We start from the raw sequence: 19969 nt of genomic DNA, 5'->3' as shown, positions 1-19969 counted from the left end.
CCCAGCACCTTGGCACCACTGACTGGTTTGTAAAGACCGCTGCACTCTTCATTGGCTAACAGCTGGTTAATTCCAAGGCATAAGTCACTGAGCTTCTGGCTTCCTGACATTTAGAATGATAAAAATTTGCAAAATGGACACAAATATGACACAAAAGGAATGACTGAGCCCATAAAATCATCAGGAAAGTGTTTACAGGGGTTAGAGCTGAAGGCAGTTTTCCCACAGACTTCTGTAGGACTAAAGTCTTTTTGCAACCACAGCGATTTGCCCCTTGTGGTCAAGAAATAGAAAGCTACGCCCATGTTTAGTTGTTTAATATTCTCAAATAAACCCTTCTGGCTTTGAACATTGTTCAGGAATGATGGCGGGCCAGTAAAGTGTAGGATAGTGAAAAGGCTCAAATTAATCTTAATCAGTAATGAAATTAATTCAAAATGCACTGATACCCCCATATTGGCCCTGCCATTCACCTATTAGCAATTAAGATGACATTTATGTGTTGTGTGAAGGCTAAATGTACAAATATTTCAAAACACTTCAGTTTTTTAAAAAAAAATTAAATAATCTGCTTCTTGGACACAAGGTGGAGTAGGCATCTATTCCAAATAAAACAAGTAAAATAACACAAGTAAATATTAAAAAACAAACAAATCCACAGACCACTTGCATTTGTGTTTACCTTAAAATCTTAAAGTCAGTGTATCCCTATAATTAGTTTTGAATGACAGCTTATAATGGATCTATACAGTATTAGTCACAGTTTATCAAGTCTCCTGTAAGGATAATTTATACCTTAGCCTTTGTAAAGGTTAGCTTAAGAGTACTAAATTATGTTTTGACATTTGACAATTTGGCTCAAATTAATTCATATTTTAACACACAAAGAAATCTCAGATGCAAATTAGGTCAGTTATTCAAGGGGTAAGCAGTAGTCTGGGTTCATGCCTTAAATTAATTATTATTATTAATTTCATGCCTTAAATTAATTAAGACAATTGTAGATCATACATGTTTTTGAATGAGTGCATTTTTGGTATTTTAATGTAGGCGGCCCGTTTTTTTTTTGTTTTTTTTTTGTTCATTCAATAATTCTTCTCTATGGACAAAATAGCTCGTCTGCAGATTGCAGCTGGGATTGGTCGTCGCTTCCACTGTCAGGGGACGTTTAAGTGCTGAGCTCCGCTCTCCATTGGCTGGACACGTGTCTGGGCGTTTCACTGTGGGACTGCCCGGTTGTGTCCGGGTAAGATGGCGTTGGAAGAGCAGTGCTCGGCACCACCTCGATGGCGGTCCATATCTTTGACACACGTAGAGTTCCCCGAGGGTACGTACACTTAGCGTCTTTATGTGTCTGCTGAAGCTCTGTCGACACTGGCTGTTGTGTAATTTTTCGGGCAGTGCGTGTTTTGTTGCTGCTGAATGAACACGGCCGTCGGTGTTGCTGCCAAATTGTGAGCTGCTGTAGAACCAGCAACACAGCGGGAAATGTAACCCGGACTGCAAAATTGTGAGACAGCGTCGCATGCGCAGTTTGTCACAATGTCCACAATGAAGGCTAGTTAGCCTGCTAGCTGTCTTTATATCGTCTTCGGTATTTTCTTTCCGCTCTCTGCTAATACGCCGTGTACTGTAACGGTTATTTGGCCAAACTCAAGTATTTAAAAAATAGGGAAAAAAAGGTATGACTACAGTAGAAATAAATTGGTACTCCTCGGAAAGCATTGTAGCCAGCATTGTAGCTAACATACTAGCTAGTCCCATGGCCTGATACTGATCAGTGTGACTGAATCTCATTGCACGTATATGTTTGAGTTACACCCAATAATATGCTCTGTTAGTTTAAATATGGCTTAGCTACTTAACCACACCAGCTTCCTTCTTGTAGCCACAGTGTCTTGGTCATCCGGGTTCACTGAGAGACACAACTTGTCACTCCCACCAGTGACTTCTACTGTTTATGTGCCATTTAATATCTGTAATCTGTTAATGTGTTTTAGATGATCTGACGGGACACTTGCTGGCCTACATCAGCCTCATCCCTATAGCAATTCTTGTGGGCTTTGTTACACTCATAGTGTTTAAACGGGAACTGCACACGGTGAGTCCTGCACATGTACTTGACAAAGTTGTGGTTTTAGAAAGGGCACAATATTTAAAAGTCCGCCTGTGAAACTGTCAATTGTCTCACAGGAACTTGATCAGCATTGTCAGACAGGGCAGAAGTATGCAAACACTCATGCATTGCCTTTTTTTTTTTTTTTTTCTCATAAAACTAGATTTCCTTCTTTGGAGGGCTTCTCCTGAATGAAGGAGTGAACTGGCTGCTGAAGCACATTCTCAGAGAGCCGCGCCCATGCGCAGGTGGGTGAAGGAACAAGTTTTTTCTTTTTTCTTTTTTTATGTATAGCAGGTTGGGTTGGGCAAGCATTACAAAAATGTAACGGTAGCTAGAGTTCATCTTCTGCTATCAACCACAAAATCTATTCAGGCGCACAGCACTGAAACCTGAGACTACAAATTTATCTTGCTATTATCTCTTTATCTCCGAACTGTGTGATGATGGCATCAAGATGATTCGAGAGCCCCAATTTAATATAAAAATTGGCTTATAGCATCTATTTTTTTTTCGTCCAAAATTTTTTTGTTTTGTCAAATATTGAATTAGAGCTAAATAGAAGTACCTGTAGAAAATGCCGATATCCACTTCAGCTTTATGAGTAGTTTTATTCTTTTACTAAACCCAAAACAGTGCCTGCACTGGATACGCTGATCAGCCACAACACAAAAACCACTGGTCACCTCATTAAATGGAGAATATTGGGCTGATGGCGTTTCTCTTTAGTTTGTAGTTGCAGTCCACCTAACATGCCACTCCTGCCTTATCCTCTTGGTGAAAGTACTCAGTTTGAGGCTACATAATAGATGTGGCCCAGTGGCTACACCCATCTTTTATTTTGTCCTAACCTCACTACTTGACAAAAACTCCTCAGGAACATAATAATAGGCCATATCCAGCCTCCAAATGTCCCAGGATTCTATCATCATCATTTGCTGGAATAACTGGAAAAAGCTCACTAAAAGACCCCACCCCACAGCACCCAGGGGATCATCTGCCATTGACCCAGAAATCCTGTGCCAATGCTCCATCTGTTTAAGAGTGGGACGTACACATTGTTAGACACATGGTATTATACTTTTGGTTGATGAATACTTCATTGAAGGGGAGAAACGTTTTATTGGCTGATAATAATGGCTTTGTTTTCTTTTGTTTTTTTTCCCTCTTCTTCCAGGTTTTTGGACAAGAGCATTTAATTGTTTTCTTTATGCATGATTAAAAAAAAACTGAATAATTTTTGGGTTTTGTTTGTCATAGCCGAACTGTTGTAAATAAAACCAATATTGTAAATTAATGTTTATAAGATTCTGTTGTCTCTCTGCAGGGGCTCACACAACCGTGCACACAGAGTATGGGATGCCCTCCAGTCATTCCCAGCTTATCTGGTTCTTTGTTGTTTACTTCTTTCTTTTCCTTTATTTAAGGTGAGTTATTTTGTTGTTGTGTGGGGAAGTTTAATGATAGAAACATAGTTGTGAAATAATTCAAATTGCAGCAGCTACTTGACAAAGTGAATTTAGTCTAGCAGTAGGACTAATGCAAACATGCAATGTGTATTGTGTGCATCTCAAACAAGCATTTCATTTCTAGTTTTCATCTGGTGCTCAGTTTGGTTATTTGAGGTCATTACAAGAATGGTTTGGGCTATCAGTAATTATTCCACCTTAACTTTAAAATGTGCCAAACTGCTGTATATTATTATTTATTCTTTTTCCCCGTCAGAATGCATCAAACGAACAATGCTCGATGTGTGGACCTTCTGTGGAGACACATACTGTCCATTATCCTCTTGGGCATAGCCTTATCAGTGTCATACAGCAGGTAAAATCCAATCCCTATCCTCTGCACATATCCCAGATCATTGCTAAAATCTGAAGTTCATAGAAGAGTACTCTAACAAACAGTAATATTAGTACTTGTTTTACTAAAGTTGACCCTCATTATATAGGTCTTATGCATGCACTGTACACCACATCCTTGCCCTTTTTCTTATTAACTGTTTTCTTGGCCCTTGTTATGATAAACAGGAAGGTTGTTTTATTTATTTATTTATTTTTGCTGGTTCAGGAGGTTCCCAGCATGTTATGTGATCATTTGTGACACTAGACTACATGCCTGTACTCTGTTTACAGATGCCCATTCAAGTCTGCACTTTCATGAGCCATCTTTATTTGTTGAGTATGTTTAGGACTTTAGTCCATTCATGACTGTTCAGTAGTGTTACAGAGTGAAGCTGCTTCCCTCGCAGGTGATCTTTGGGGGGGAGGGAGAAACGCGTTATTTCAACAGAAGTCGATTTAAAGTCAAGGAAGTTTTGACCTGAATTGGCAACCATTACTGATGTGATGGGGACACAGAGCTCAGTGGTTCTGTATTGGCATTTCTGCCAGAAATTGCATAAGCAACACTCGATATACTTGTATATTCTTATAGTGCTTTTTATGTTCTCTTTTCTATAAATAATTGAGATATTGACCTTTTTTTTTTTTTTATTTATTTATTTTTTTAAATTAGATGGTGGCAATTATTTGATGAAATGAAGGACTTAAGTTAACTGTCTCAACTTGTGAAGCATGAATGTCAGTAGTGGGTGTAAAACTCAGAGATGACATTTGACCAGGCTGCTCACACTTTGCAAAGAACTTGATTTCCTTTGTAACAGCATCACTTTTGCTGAGCCGATAACACTTTGAAATGGTTTAAAATGCATTTTGATTTTTTTTTCTTCTTTTCTCTTACTTACTTACTCATTCTTCAGAGTCTATTTGTTGTATCACACCTGGAGCCAGGTTTTCTACGGTGGAGTGGCCGGTAGTACGATTGGCATAATCTGGTTCTTTATTACACAAGAGGTGCTGACACCAATATTCCCCAAAATAGCTGCATGGTAAGTAGTTCTCTCATTTTCTGCTTCCTTCATGTGTCACAGGGGAGGGCAACTCATCCTCTGCCTGAGTTGCATGAAAATGGTCTAGTATCTATTGTCTAATGTTCATATTTTTCTTTCTTTTAAACAATTCACAGGCCAATATCAGAGTACTTCCTGGTACGAGACACAAGCCTGATCCCAAACATCTTGTGGTTTGAGTACACAGTGACCAGATCAGAGGCACGGTAAGATACTGTGGTGGTGGTAATGGCATTTCACTCGCTTTTCTACATCTGTGATTATCGAGGCCTGACTAAAACACTTGGTGATGGTAGCAGCTAACATGTTGGCAAGCCAGGAATAATTCGTTGCTAATTAGACGTGACACATTTAGAGGTCTTCCTGTTTTCTTTCTACTGTGCCGTTAACTGAATGAAAATTTGACAGGAGTGTTGTTCAGCACTTTCAAAGCTAAGTTCAGCTTCAGTAGCGCTGAGAGCTTGAGACAAAAATATTCATGTCACGTAGCTCCCTGCTTAGCAAGACCGTTGATCCATTGAAATGTTTGGTGCTTTAAATATGACTGGGTCTCCTAATATTTTGAGTTTGCTAATTTTCTTTTTTTTTTTTTCTTTTTTTTTTCTTTTTTCCTTCCAGGAACAGACAACGAAAGCTTGGAACAAAAGTTCAGTGAACTACAAAGTTCATTTGTGAAACTGAGTTTAGGACCACACGTGCACACAGATACATTCCCATTTACAGACGCAAACAAATGTTCACTCAACCCCCCCCCCCCCCAACCAAAAAATGGCATAAAAAGTAAACACAAAAACGACACTGGAGAACCATCATCTGGACTGACGTGGTTGCAAAGGAGTAAAGGGCAAAAAAACAAACAAACACAAAAAAAATATTTACAGGTGGCAGGAGTGCCTGGACCTGGCCCGGAGCCTACAGCCTGAGCAAGTCCGTCCCCACGCCTCTCCTCCTTGTACAGCTTGCCTAAAAATGCTCTTCAGTGCATGCAAGACTGTGTAAGAGGCATACTATTTAATGATAGATTAATATATATATTTTAACTATAAACTCGCGCTGACAGTAACGGTGTGTTGCAAGAGCTTCAAGGGGCCAATTACAGGAGCCTTTGCTCAAGTTTCAAACAGATTGATGGGCGTCATTGCAGCATGTACTTAGTGATTCCTTTTTTTTTTTTTTTTTTTTCTTCCCTTTAAAAGAAATATTCTGATGGATACTATAGCTGGTGGGGTGGGTGGGTTGATTATGGCTTTGTTAGGGGTGATGTGGAGTCGACCATTTTTCATTGTTATAGACTAGAGAATGAACAGTTTCTAAAATTGGTTATGATGTAGTATAAATATGAAATTGCACTTTGTTAAATTTACAAGTTAAAATAGGACTAACACTAGTTAAGTATCATGAATGACCTTCCCTGTCTTTTTCCCTCATTGGGTTTTGCTTTGTGTCTCTGCCAGTCCTCATAATAATGATATTAGACTCCAAAGCTGATCTGTAAGCAGTGTAAATTTAATGAACCTTCTGAACTAACAAGCTATAAGTTATGGTTTCTGTTCATATCAACCTTTAAGTGGCACAGCAGTGGGTTTGAGTTATTCTTTTGTTGTTGAACACACTTTGGACCGAGGTGTTTTGTTAATGCCTCTTGCATAGTAGCAGCCTGGGAACAGAATTCTGGGATTTGTAATTTTTTTTTCTTTTTTTTTTTTTTTCAGCAAGTTTCAGGTCTTTTCTGCAGTTGCGGAGACCCTTTTTAAAATTTTCCTTCTCCCCACTTTTCCCAACACAACATTCCATATCAGATAGTGAGAAAATGAGTGCTGAGGGTGGACTTTTTTTTTTTTTTTTCTCTCAAGACAGGAAAAAATCCTCAGGTCAGTAGCAGCATGTGATTATGCTTATTCCTCAAAGCCTGCGGCAGCTGATGTTGGAAGCTGTCAAGTGAGCGCCGAAGCTGATTTTTAAGTGTCACCATTAGCTCCACAAAGGGAAGTAGATCTATAGTTTGTTTTGGGTTTTTTTTTTTTTTTTTTTCTCGTATCTTGGTTTTTTTTCCATGTGTAACCTATATCAGGCTGAATAAAAATGTGTTTATGTACAAGTGATGGTCAAATGTCTTACTTTGAAATATAGTGACACCTTGTAATGGCTAACACATTCACTTGACTAGCAAAAGGTTGCTGGTTTGATTCCAGCCCTTTGGGGTTGAGTTAGGAAGGGCAAGGCCAGTGTGAAGTTGCCAAATCAAACATGAACAGCTACCTGCTGTAGTGACCCCACTGTGACCATGGATCAGTGGAAAATGGTTTCATTGCTTACATATAAAATTTTACTTTGTAGCATATTTATTGAGCCAATACGGCACTTAAACAATAAGACAAACACTACTCTGTTTAAAAGAAAAAAAAATGCATTAAAAAAAAAAAAAGTTCAGCTTGGTTATAATTTACAATTTGGACTGCTACATCTTTTCCAGCATTCTCAGAAAAAAAACAAAAAAAAACATCCTCACTTTTTCCAGTGGCCCTGAACCTCTTCTGTAGCCTACAAAGTTTTACCAGAATTTACTCAAAACTTTTCAAGCTATTGTGTTTGCAGACATAATGACACACATGCAAATGATGCCAAAGGCATAACCTTGGCTGAAGCTATTACAAGCAATGACACACACAGTACGTGTTATTGCAAATTTTGCTAGGAAAATGTTAAATGTGCAGTGATTTATTGAAATTTGCAAACATACATGGAAATGCAGCAAACAAGGCAAAAACAGTTTGCACATTTCCAGCAAGTCTGAAAGTCAATATTTGGTATGACCGTCTTTATTCTCCAACATAGCCTGAGCTCTCTTGGGCAACTTTTTTTCAGCTTTGTTTCGTCTTAAGGAATAGTTTTCCAGGTTTCTTGTTGGACATTCAAAGCTTTTCTTTTGATTTTGTCTACCTTTTGTTCTTTTCTCTGTTAAGATGGTCCTGCATTGCTTTAATAATGTTGGGGTCCATGCTCTGGGGAGGCCAATCTGTGACCAGTGGTGGTCCATTGTGTCGCTTCTATCCAGCTATTCTGTTACTGTTTTAGCAGTGTGCTTGGGATCATTGTCATGCTGTAAAATGAAGCCAGTCCTGATGACATGCTTCTCAGATTTTATTGCTGGATAGATTAAAATCTGACAGTACTGATATATTTATTTATGAGTCGATCAGTTTTGAAAGCATCCTTGACACTATCATCAGTGTCATCACTCTAACATGTTCAAACGAATCACTTGTTTCCCCAGTCCCCCTTACTCTGCTGTAAAATGACAGTGAAACGTTGTTGTGGAAAATATGTTAAAATTCAGTTTTTTGCTTCATTTGCCAGAGACTGGGGAATTTAAACATGCACCGTATGTTAACACGATATGACCCAGTGTTGGTGACAAATCCATGCATCCGTCTGTTTAGTTGAAACAACGAACAAGCTCTCTGTCTTGTTAAGGGAACTTCATGCACTTCTCTTCCTCTATTCCCCAAAGTGACTGCTGAACACTGCTGAGAAAATACTTCAGGCATATCCTCACGACTTGCACGGCTCAAAAGAAACGTCTGCCCTATTTAAACGACCCATTCCATTTTTGATTCACTTTTCAGGTCCTACCTCAGGCTATCCCCAAACACCCATCGGGAACAAGAATAGCCTAAATTATGAAGACTGCAGTCTATTTCTGTTCCTTCAAGCTATTACTTCTGTGTTGCACTGTTCAGTTAAGCAGCAAGCACTCCTGAAGAAAAACTCTTTGGATGTGATTCAGAGGAATGGCTCAGAGCTGTTTGGTCAGTCTCCACTCCAAATATGTCAGATGTTTAATTCTGGTTCTTCATAGTTCATCAAAAAATGAAGGCATCAAACTCTTGAATTAAGAGTCACAGAGGTATCTTGAACTTAAAGAAATGTAAATCAAAACAGAAACCTCTCGGCACTATTGTTATCAACTCAGCCAGACTTCTGTTTTTTAAGCGGTTAATAATGTTAAACGTGTGACCAGCTATCTCAAACAGGAGAAAGATAAAATAGTTTCTTTTAGGAAGAAAAAGCTGGTTGGCCCTATTTATTAAAGGGGAAATGAGATGATGCAAAATAATTATTCATCTTAAGTTTAAGTTTGTTTCCTGTTTTGCTTTTAAAAACTCACCATCTCCAATTCCTGCCCTTGTGTACTTTTCCAGCACTCCCACCTTTGCGTATTTAGTCTACATGTTCACTTTTTTACCACAACTACTTCTTGTCAGATGCCCTGCCTTTGTACTGACAGGATCATCAAACTGTTTATTAAACCACATTGAAAGTAATGATTGAGTTTTAAACTTTTTTCATCCTACTAAACCCTTCTATTGAGTTCATATTTGTCCAGCCAACCTGCTGAAGTTCAAACAGAACATCAAAATGGACAAGAAAGGTGATTTAAGTGGTTGTTCAAACCCGACCAGCTGGTGTGAGTTTTTCAGAAAGTGCTGATCTGCTGGGATTTCCCCACAAAACAACCTTGCCAAAAAACAAAAAAAGCTAAAAGAGATGAGATGTTTCCAAGTCCACGGATCTCAAACTCAGTGGGAGGGAGTTCCAGAGTTTGGGGGGTTACTGATGCAAAGGCTTTCGTTCTCATCCTTGTATGACGTACAGCCAGCAGGCCCTGATTACATCACCTCAGGGACCTGTTGGGGATGCATTGATGAAAAAGTTCACTGATGTATGTCAGTGCTTGTCCATCCAGAGCTCTAAAAGTCAAAACCAGAATCTTAAAGTTGACCCCGAAGTAATAGGATACTCCGTGTATCAACCATTTGCGACAGCTTGTTTTGATACTTCTTAAATTTGACATTTGTTTTTATATTAAAACATGTTTTAAGAGCTCTTAAGAAGGCTTCTGCTCTTTGTGCAGACAATAATCAACATGAAATTTCTTCTATAGACCACTCTGTAAATATCCTCTGTTGTTCCCTCTGACGTTGCAAAACCATTATGCACCACTGTCACATCGGTTGACGTGTTCATCAGCCTAAACATGAACATTGTTGTAAATCCTACATACAGCATCCTGCCGCTGTGAATACTTGCATCGCCAAAAATGTATCAGTCCACAGATGAAAATAGTCCCAAACAAATGCATTATTTAGTCCTGCTAAAAACTACAATGCCCAGCATATTCATGGAGAACAAATGGCTTCAGACTAATGCATTTCCAGCCTTTTTGTTTGTTTGTTTTTTGGGGGTGCGGGGGGTGGATTCTGCGCACCTACTGATGTGCGCTTTAATTAGTTCCCCGGAGAACAAATTAAATTGCTAATCAAACAGCAGCCCCAGTTAGATTAGTAAGCAGCTGTGTAATTCAGCTCCTCCACAGTGGAATGATTTGTTGGGATCTTGTGTGCCATGTTAATCGCTTAACGGCTGGCTGATATGTATAAATGGTACGTACCGATTTCAGCGAGGCTTTGTATTGTGTCGTGTTAGCCTGGCATTTTGCTTTTGTAATGGCAGCTAATAACACATGTGAGTTGTGCCAACCTGTGGCTGTGCGAAACCGAGACAAACAAAATGTCAAGCTCCTCATTCCTGTACAAATGACGTAATCACATGGTGGCGTGCTCGGAAGCATAAATATTATTTGTATGCACAATCTGAACATGATAAAAAAAAAAGGGGGGACAGAGACTAAATCAAGTTTACTGGTTGTATTTTACAAGCTTATTTGTATTTGTCCCCTGATTTGGTTTCTTTCTCCTTTAAAAGCTAACCAGGCTTCTGTGAATAAAGGGCTGCCTCAACATTTATTACAACAAACACAATGGCTATCTTTCTAAGTTGACATTTCTGTAAGATTTTTACTTTCAGACAAGTTACATTTGTGCCAGCAGACACTGGCAAGAATTACAGTGTGTAATCTCACTGGAGGTTGGCAGCAACTTTGAGTGTGTTCTGTCTTGGCAATGGAAGCTGTTCAACATCTCTGTTCAGATTTAAAGAAATCAGGAAGCTTATAAAGGCTCCTTTCCCTTTCTGCAGTATTTACATGGTAAGAGTCGTACCATGATTTGACACAGTGATTCCAAAGAGTCTTCAGACAGTTAAATTATCAGCAAATTTCAGTGAAGTCCACAAGGCTTATTATTATCCTTAATTTGCTACATAAACTGTGTAAAACAAGCATTTACAACCAGTCTACATAAGTGATGTCCTACTGAAATAAATCGCCCCTTTAAAATACCGGCGACCACCAGTGCTACCCCTCAGCCTCCTCGTAGACGTGCCTATGGAATCAATTTCAAAATCCTCTTGACCTCCGACCTTGAACTTGAGGTCAAGGTCACTGTAGATCCCATCAGGGCGGATTTACTGTGGTGGCATGAGGTGGCCACCCCTAGTGCCACCCTAATTTTGCATATGGCAGTGTTGTTTATGAATATAAGCTAGCGTTAACACTTAACGCTACAATTAACACTGAATATGATTTCTAAAACTGAATATATACATATTGTAACTCCCCTTCTTTGAAAAATGGTTTACTCGAAACTTCAAAATGGCACAAGGATAAGTGTTATTAACCCAATAAATCAAAATGAGGTTTACATTTTTGGTGAAAAATACACAATTTTGTTCATGACAGAGTAGATTTCTGACTTTCTTCTGTCAATTTAAGCACGTAACACTTAAAAAAAAAAAAAGTATGTCCAACGCCGCCCATCTGGTGGGGTGATGTCAATACCCTAAACTAAGTGCTTTCTATCTAACATTCACACTGCAATGAACACACTGAGAGCAACTCAGGGTTTAGTATCCTTCCCAAGGATACTTTGGCTGGAGCAGTCAGCTTTCCAATTAGTAGAAGACCTGCTGTACCTACTGAGCCACAGCTGCCCCAGAAAGTGAGGCAAGTTAGATTAACTTATTTGTTTTTAGTAAGAATTACTTAAGGTTGATGCAGTCATTTGAAAAAAAGTTTTCACAGGGCTTAAAAAAGCTTGTAAAATCACCATAAACAGCAATAAACGTGCAGTGTTTGTTTTCTGTATGAATTTATCAGTCACTTACATTGTTATGGAGGGATTTTGGACCACTCTTCCTTAAAATATTGGGTTGGCTTGTTGATGCACAGCTCTCTTAGGGTCCTTCTACGGCATTTCAGTCAGGTCTATGTCTGGACTTTGACTCTGCCATTGCAGCACCTCGATTCTTTTCTTTTTCAGCAGTTCTGTTGTAGATTTGCTTTGTACCACTGTGCTCGATAGTTGGTTTGAAGTGCTGGTGCTAAGTTGAGATGTTCGGTTGTCTCCAAATGTAGTGCTGAGCATCATCCCCAAACATCTTCACTTTGGTCTCATTTGTATGCTGCACTGTCAGTGAACTTTAACATGCCGACTCAGCATTATAGAGCCTGAGATGTAAGCTTTTAGGCTTTTTGCCAGCTTCTCGACATTGCACAGTCTGAACATGGGGTGAATTTGCTGGGACATCCACTCCTGGTAAGATTATGGCATTGTGTGAACACACACTTGAATGCTCCAGACCTGGATTCTGCTTTTATAGCAGAGCTTACACTTCCTGATCAGGTGCATTTGATTAGCAGCGCCTAGTTGCTACTTACCCTCTTAGTTCTGATGAAAGCAATCAGGATGTAATTAGTTTTGTATCAGCTGTAGCACTGGTATCACTGGTATGAACCCAAGAGTGTAACGAGGCAAAGAAGCTCTACTTAATTACAAGTTAAATGAACGTCAAAATGAGTTTATTAAATGGTAGTTAAATCAGTGTTCCTGTCCCTGTGTGGTGTGGGGCACCCAAATACAAGAAAATCTTTACATTATATACAAAATGTAGATATTATGTTTAAGTTAATGTTATTTTTTCTCTCTCGAGGCATGCAGTGAGTTTACATTTTTAAATAATAAATAAAGGTAAGTGAATTTGTCACAGAAAGACAACTTTCTGAAAGGCAACAGCATAAATTTAGAAGAACATATCTACTGAGAATTGGACGATCTTGGAACTGGATAGTAGAATGAAACTGCAAAAAATGGCAAAGACAAGTGAAGTATGCTCAGAGAAAAGGTCAAACACAGAGAAGGCTACTCTCTTTGTCAGCAAAAAAACAAAAAGAAAAAACTTTTTCTATCCTCCACAGATGGGAATATTGTCAAGGACTGAAAACAGGCATACCCAGAAATACCAACAGCAGATTGGAGCACAATCTGAGTGAAGCATGAAAGACCGCTTTGGAGATGAACAAAATGTCCTACTAAAACCTAATGTACTCACAGTTTTATGATCAACAAGGAATAAATAATGATGTTCATGCAAAGAATCATAGCAACACTTTAACCCTATATTCATATTATAGTTATAGGAAGAATGAATTAGCAGCAAAATTATATATATATATATATATATATATATATATATATATATATATATATATATATATATATATATATATATATATATATATATATATATATTATAATTATTAGACACTCAAACTGCAATATTTATTGAAGCCAAATACTTTATCTTCATCTTGAACATCAATCCCAAATACATCTTGTTGCTGGATATTTTTGGTTTAGAACAGTGTGGTATCTTCCTTTAAAAAAAGTAAAATCATTTGCTTAGATGTCTGATTGCCAAATAAATTAAATTCAGTTATTGAAGTTAGTGTGTCTCATTGTATTGAAACTTTGTATCCTCATATTGGGAAATGTTGACTTTATTGTGTTATGCTGTGAAAGAACCCGATGACTGCATATGTGGACCCCCATTACTTAGAGATGTGTGACTGCTATGGAACAAAGTAATAACTTCCTGCTCATAGAAGAAGCTTAGTATATATACTTATTAGGTTCAGCAAATCACAAATGGCTAGGAGAAATTAAAAATGGATTGCAAACAGGAGCTCGGGTTTAAGGATATTAAAAACAGGATTCAGTGTCTAGGAAAAATGGAAATAATGATTTTTAGTATATTTTGTATGTTTTCCTCTATTTGCATACCTAATGAAGGTAATTTTCAGCATTTAGATAACATATGCTCTAACTACAACTATAATTCAGTCTACATGCTATGATGGAACAAACCTATGTATTCTGTATGCTTTATATTTGACTTTACTGTTGAATGAGTACCACTAGATGGCACCCAGCGCACATTGGCAGTGAGCAGGTTGCCGTCACACACACAAAGATAGTACAGGTTTATTGGAACTCACCACCAATCAAAACACAAACACTGCACCAATTTGCACCTGCTGTGTGGCACAGTTAAATTAAATAAAACACAATGGAAAAAGAAAAACCCCCAAAACAAAATACAACAAAAAGGACAGTGGAAGTGTTTTTGGGAGAGGTTGATGTGACAGAACAGCTGTGAAGAATTGCACTTACACACTTAAAAGAAGCAAAGGATTCATTGGTGTTGTGACAGAGAAAAAGCTGCAAGTTAATGTGTGTTTTAATCATGTGATTCATATAATACTGTATGTACGTTTGACATTAGCCATTTACTATTAGCTTGTCACGTTATTGTCTTCCAAAAACCACTCCCACTGTGTTTTCCAAGTTGTTGTTTTTTGTGTGCTTTTGACGCATTTTTCATTTGCTGATGTTTTTTGAAAAAAAAAAATGCAGTGGATATGACCTTTCAGGGCCACTGTATTTTATGCTTCAGATTTGTTGAGTGAAATCCCATTTAATACTCTGTCTCTGTGCATTGCACTTGCACAGTTCTGAAATTTGCTTGCAAACTATATTTGCTAACAATAGCTGATAAGAACTCCAGCCTCTCATCTAAATATGGTAACTTGTAGCTCCCAAATACTAACACAGCATCCTCCAAAATGCTAAAGAAAAAGGGAATTCCAAAATCACTGGGTGATGGCTCTGTCCATCTTTGATATATAGTCCAGATACCACAACAAGACTGATATCACCTTAAAAAATCTAAGTGTTTCACAAAATACTTTGGCAGTATACTTGCTCGTTTCCTCACACGGATTTCTTTTTCTCCTTTTCTTGTTCAATAGTGTTTAATATGTTGGGAGCGACTGTCTTAATCCTAGCTCACTGGGTTCATTGATTAAGTCATAAGTCAGTTGATATACAGCCAGTGCATGAGAAATACAGTATGAGAAAATATGGCGAAAGTTCACCCTCACGTTGGTTTGATTTGATTATCCTGATTTTGTTTCCAGTTTGTGGATGACAACAACACAACTCTCGGTTTTATTTTTCAAACAGAAGATCTTGCAGGTGTATAAATTCTTGCTGTACTGCACACTGAGAAGCTATGGGCAGACACAACACTTGTGGAGCACTGGAACACATAATACAACCAAAACCACTGTGCATCACTGGATACAGGAAACTCCCAACAACCTGCTGTTTTGAGCATCCTGGTGTCCAGCCCTCACAATATGATTTTCACATTTTGCCTATTTTTCTGCTTCCGGCACATTGAACTGTTCACTTCCTGCCTGTTTGGTCCAAGTCCTTGATAGGTAGGATATGAGCAGATAAACAATGTTATTCTTTCCACTTTCAGCAGCTTTAATGTTGTTGGAGAACTATTTGACCAGTCTAACTGATCAAACTGGAGCTAATTTTGACTTACTGGGCATTTTAGTGTCTAGTGGTGCAAATTCTTCTATAGCTGAATGAAAAAGAAAGTTAGTGTTAAAAAAGTTAGTTGGTAAAAAGAAAGCGAAAAATGAAGATTCAACAGCATCTTGAACCATCTTTAGCAGCAATAGCATGCAGTATTTGTTTTCTGTATGACTTTATGAGTATTTTTCATTATTGTGTAGAAATTTCAGTTCACGGAGGTGAAGGCATTCATTTAAATACAGCCGTCCTAAGGTTCCACCACAGCATTTCAATCAGATTGGAGTCTGGGGGATTGTAAGATCTTGATTCTTGTCTTTTTCAGCAATTCTGTTGCAGACAGTCTGATCTTGGAATGAGTTTCTGGGAATGTCCACTCCTGGGAAGATTGTGGTATTTGGGTTAACACACATCTGAATGCATCAAGCCAGCAAACTGCAAAAACCTTTGCTTTTACAGAGCTGCTCGTACTTATTGATGATGAATTAATCAAATAATTAGATTAGCAGTACCTGGCTGCTACTAACCTTCTTATTTTGTATGGAAGCAGTCGGGATATAATTAGTTTTATATCAAGGATAACACTGGTATCAGATTGCTGTAAGTCACATCATCTCAAAAGTGTAACAAAGTACTTGAGCTCAACTCAATCTGATGTAAATGAACTTGGCTTATTTATTTATTTGTAAAAAATACATTCAGAAAATATCACATGAATGACTTTATTCATATATTCATTTGTTCCCCATTTAAGTGGGCAGAGGTCCCTGTGTGGTGAATGGGGGACCTTAATCTAAGAGAATCTTAAAATTACATACAAAATGTAAATACTTAATTCCTATGGAGGCAGTAAGGATGTACTCTGTTTTTTCCACAGGACCACACAGAGTCCAGGGAGAAATTTCATTTTCACACGAGTGTATTTATTAAAGAAATTTCTCTAGCTGTTAGCTCTACCTGTTAAATAGAGCTGTAAAAACTTCATTTCGTGCAGTCAAAATCATCTGTCATATGCATCGCTGGCTATTCAGCCTGCTTTAATTAAATGTGATTTAAGCAGGCTGGGGAGTTATTTCTAAGAAGATAGACTATGGCATGTTGCTGCACTAAAATTATGATAACTGATTTGCAATTAAATACCGGAGAGAATGTTTTACAGCTCTAATGCATTTTTTTTACATGCAATACAATAGGGATTTAAATCAAGATATAAATGAATTGATAAAGTAATTAAATGCATCTCATTTTGTTTTGTTTGAATAGAAACTGAAGTAACTGATGGAAGCTTTCGTGGTAAATGGAAGAAGAGTAACTGGAATAAAAATACATTCCCATCTTAAATGTAGTGTAGTAATAGGATGAATTACCATAAAATGGAAGTACAAATATTAAAAAGTCTGATGCGCTTCAGTAAATATCATTTATGTAAGTAAACATAATTTTCGTGTAAATACTTTTAATGGCCAGACCTCTCTCCCTGTCTTTACATAGGCTTTCCACTTGGGGGCAACAAACACTCACCTGCACGGGTTGTTTGGTTCAAGGACAAAACCGCTATTTAAAGGACAAAAAACTAAGGTAATTGATATCGTCATTAAATGTTACTGAAGTCTACTATTAGTTTCACTACACATCTAACAAATGGCTGGTAGACTTAAGAAGTGAAAGACTTTGTAAAAGCTTTGATTGCTGAGATTTCTTTTTTAGACCTGTCCTCTCACCTCCAGCAGTTTTATTCTTTATTTAGACACAGAGAGAGAACACTGAGGGAAAGAGACAAGAGTCTCCGACAGGTCCCGCTCCTGGGCCAGTTTCTAAACGTGTACTTCTATTTTTACACAATATCAAGCTCATGTTGCAATTTTAATATTCTCGAGGATGGAACAAACAGAGCAGTGGTACAGTTCTCAAGCTGTGGTCTGGCACTATTTATACCAGATATTGGTGTGCGTGAAACATCTGTTTATGTAGCCTACAGCTGCTTTTGTGAAACCCCAACACATTCTTATTCCCAAGGCATCACATAGTGATGCTTGTTCGGAAACCTTGGGTGTCAAATTTTAAAGCACTGGGAAACCCTGTAGCATAAAGGTAGCATTATGTCGCATTGTAAGCAGCTGTTTTTGACTGTTTTGCTTTTTTATCAATTAGCTCTGAGTACCTATTCTGCTTGTTTAGATTACTGATAAAAAAATGCATTATATTGCCACAAGTATTCACTCAAACATCCAAATCATTGAAATTGATATGTTTCAATCACTTACATGGTCACAGGTGTAAACAAAACAAAAAAACACAGAGGCATGCAGACTTCTTCTACAAGCATTTGTTTAAGAATGAGTCGTTCCCAAGAGCTCAGGGAATTACTTGCTATTAAATATTCCATAGTCAACTGCTAGTGCTATTTTAACAAAGTGGAAGTGATTGGGAACAACAGCAACTCGGGCACAAAGTGGTAGACCATGTAAAATCACAGAATGGGGTCTGTGGAAGCTGAGATTCATAGTTAGCAGAGGTTGCCAACTTTCTGCCAAGTCAATCTCTCCAGACCTACAAACTTCATGTCATCTTCACATTAGCTCAAGAACACAGCGTAGAGCTTCATGGAGCAGTTTTCCATGGCCAAGCAGCTGCATCCAAGACTTAACTTGCCATACTCAATGCAAAGTGTTGAATGCAGTGGTATAAGCACATCGCTACTGGACCATTGTTACGCCGGTTTATTGTCGGTTTATGTCCGACAATAATTTCACGGACCAGCCTTTAAGGTGTTGTAGATAAATACAACAAAATAAAACCAGTACCGGTACAAAAAAAAATTATTCACAACACAAGGGAAAAGAAATAACGCTCAAAACTCATAAAAATCCTGAAAACCATAAATTTCACAACCGAGCCTCAACCCGGTACCAAAACGACTCACGGACCGGCCCAGGGGTTGGGGACCACTGCTCTAGAGCACTAGAAATGTGTTTTCTTCAGTAACGAATCACGCCTCCCCGTCTGGCAATATGGGGAGGCAGTTGTGACTGTGGCCACGTCCACACTGATCTCTCTGTCTTGGCCTCCCGTCCACAGCGAAAATGCAGACTTTTGAAAACGATGACGCACGTTAGTCATATGATGCAGTCATGTGAACAATTAAACTAAGATAGCAGAGGGGATTATACAGCAGTTGTTTTGTTTGCTCTCAATTTTGACAGCCCCATTGAAGCTTAATATCAGTTTGTACATGCTCCAGATAGCTTTTCTTCAAATTCTCAATTGCTTTTGCAACTTAGTACTTTTGTGTTACTCGCAGCAACAACTCCACCTCATTGTTAGTCCATTTAGAAAGAGCCAGAAAGTGAATAAGCGGCAGACAGAAATGAGGCAGGTCGAATCTTCTTGCGTTTACTGCAGTACTGGAACGTGAGTGTTTTCGGCCGTTTCAATGTGGATGTGCAACTCTGTAAAAACGACTGAAAACGCTAGTGTGGACGCGGAGCGTTTTCAGACGAAAACGCCGTTTTCAAATCTATCCGGGCTAGTGTGGACGTAGTCTGTATTGTGCCAAGCGTAAAGTTTGGAGTAGGGGGATTATGGTGTGGGGTTGCTTTACAGGAGCTGGGCCCCCTTAGTTCTTAATACTTCAGCATACCAGGACATCCCCAAACTGACTTTACAAATATGCTTCTGGAAGAATGGTCAAGAATTCCCATAAACGCTCCTAAACCTTGTAGAAAGCCTTCCCAGAAGAGTTGAAGGTGTTATAGCTGCCATTAGATTAAACCCTGTGGATTAGGAATTGGATGTTACTGACGTTCTTATACAGACAAATGAGCAAATACAGTGTAGTTTGGGTTAATATACAGCCTTTTACACTGGTTTTCAAAACCACATGTTAGAACTAACATCTGATATCTGCAAGAGGCTGATAGCATATGGTGTTTATGTAAAGCCCTTACAGTGCTGCTTTATCAAAGCTGCCCGCACCTCAGTGATATACACTATGGTCCAGATTTACTAATGTGTTTACTAAAGCGCAAACTGGGCTTTGACTTCCAAAAAACCCCCAAAAACATGCTGTTGGTCTTTACAAAGAGAGCGCAGCGAGAAGTACAACAGCTTATCGCTTACTTGCCATAATATAACTGTGACTCGTAATTTGCTTTGCACTACGAAATTTGATCCTGGTCATTTAGCTCACTGGTCTGCCCACTCTTTATTCCTGACCCCCTCTCCATCTTACGTTCGCCATCACACTTTCGCCTCCTTTGTCCTTTCTCTCTGTGCCCCCCTCCCATCTTCCTTTCTACATCTTTTCACCTGTTTTCT

General features: G+C 38.5%; 1 protein-coding gene across 1 annotated transcript; it reads left to right on the top strand.

Annotated features, from left to right (window-relative positions):
- The first annotated feature begins 1184 nt into the window (after nt 1–1184).
- dolpp1 (dolichyldiphosphatase 1) lies at nt 1185–7125 on the top strand. The gene is made up of 8 exons (XM_086301180.1): nt 1185–1327; nt 2001–2101; nt 2280–2364; nt 3444–3543; nt 3842–3940; nt 4878–5006; nt 5144–5233; nt 5646–7125. The coding sequence occupies exons 1-8, from the start codon at nt 1252–1254 to the stop codon at nt 5680–5682; spliced, it is 717 nt and encodes a 238-aa protein (XP_086157306.1). The 5' UTR covers nt 1185–1251; the 3' UTR covers nt 5683–7125.
- The last annotated feature ends 12844 nt before the right edge of the window (nt 7126–19969 follow it).

Source organism: Aulonocara sp. 'chitande type north' Nkhata Bay, linkage group LG7 (assembly GCF_057382095.1).
Source record: "Aulonocara sp. 'chitande type north' Nkhata Bay isolate Kocher_YH1m ecotype deep benthic linkage group LG7, A_spYH_male_GT1.1, whole genome shotgun sequence".
Lineage (NCBI taxonomy): Eukaryota > Metazoa > Chordata > Actinopteri > Cichliformes > Cichlidae > Aulonocara > Aulonocara sp. 'chitande type north' Nkhata Bay.
This window is presented reverse-complemented; position numbering and strand designations above follow the sequence as displayed.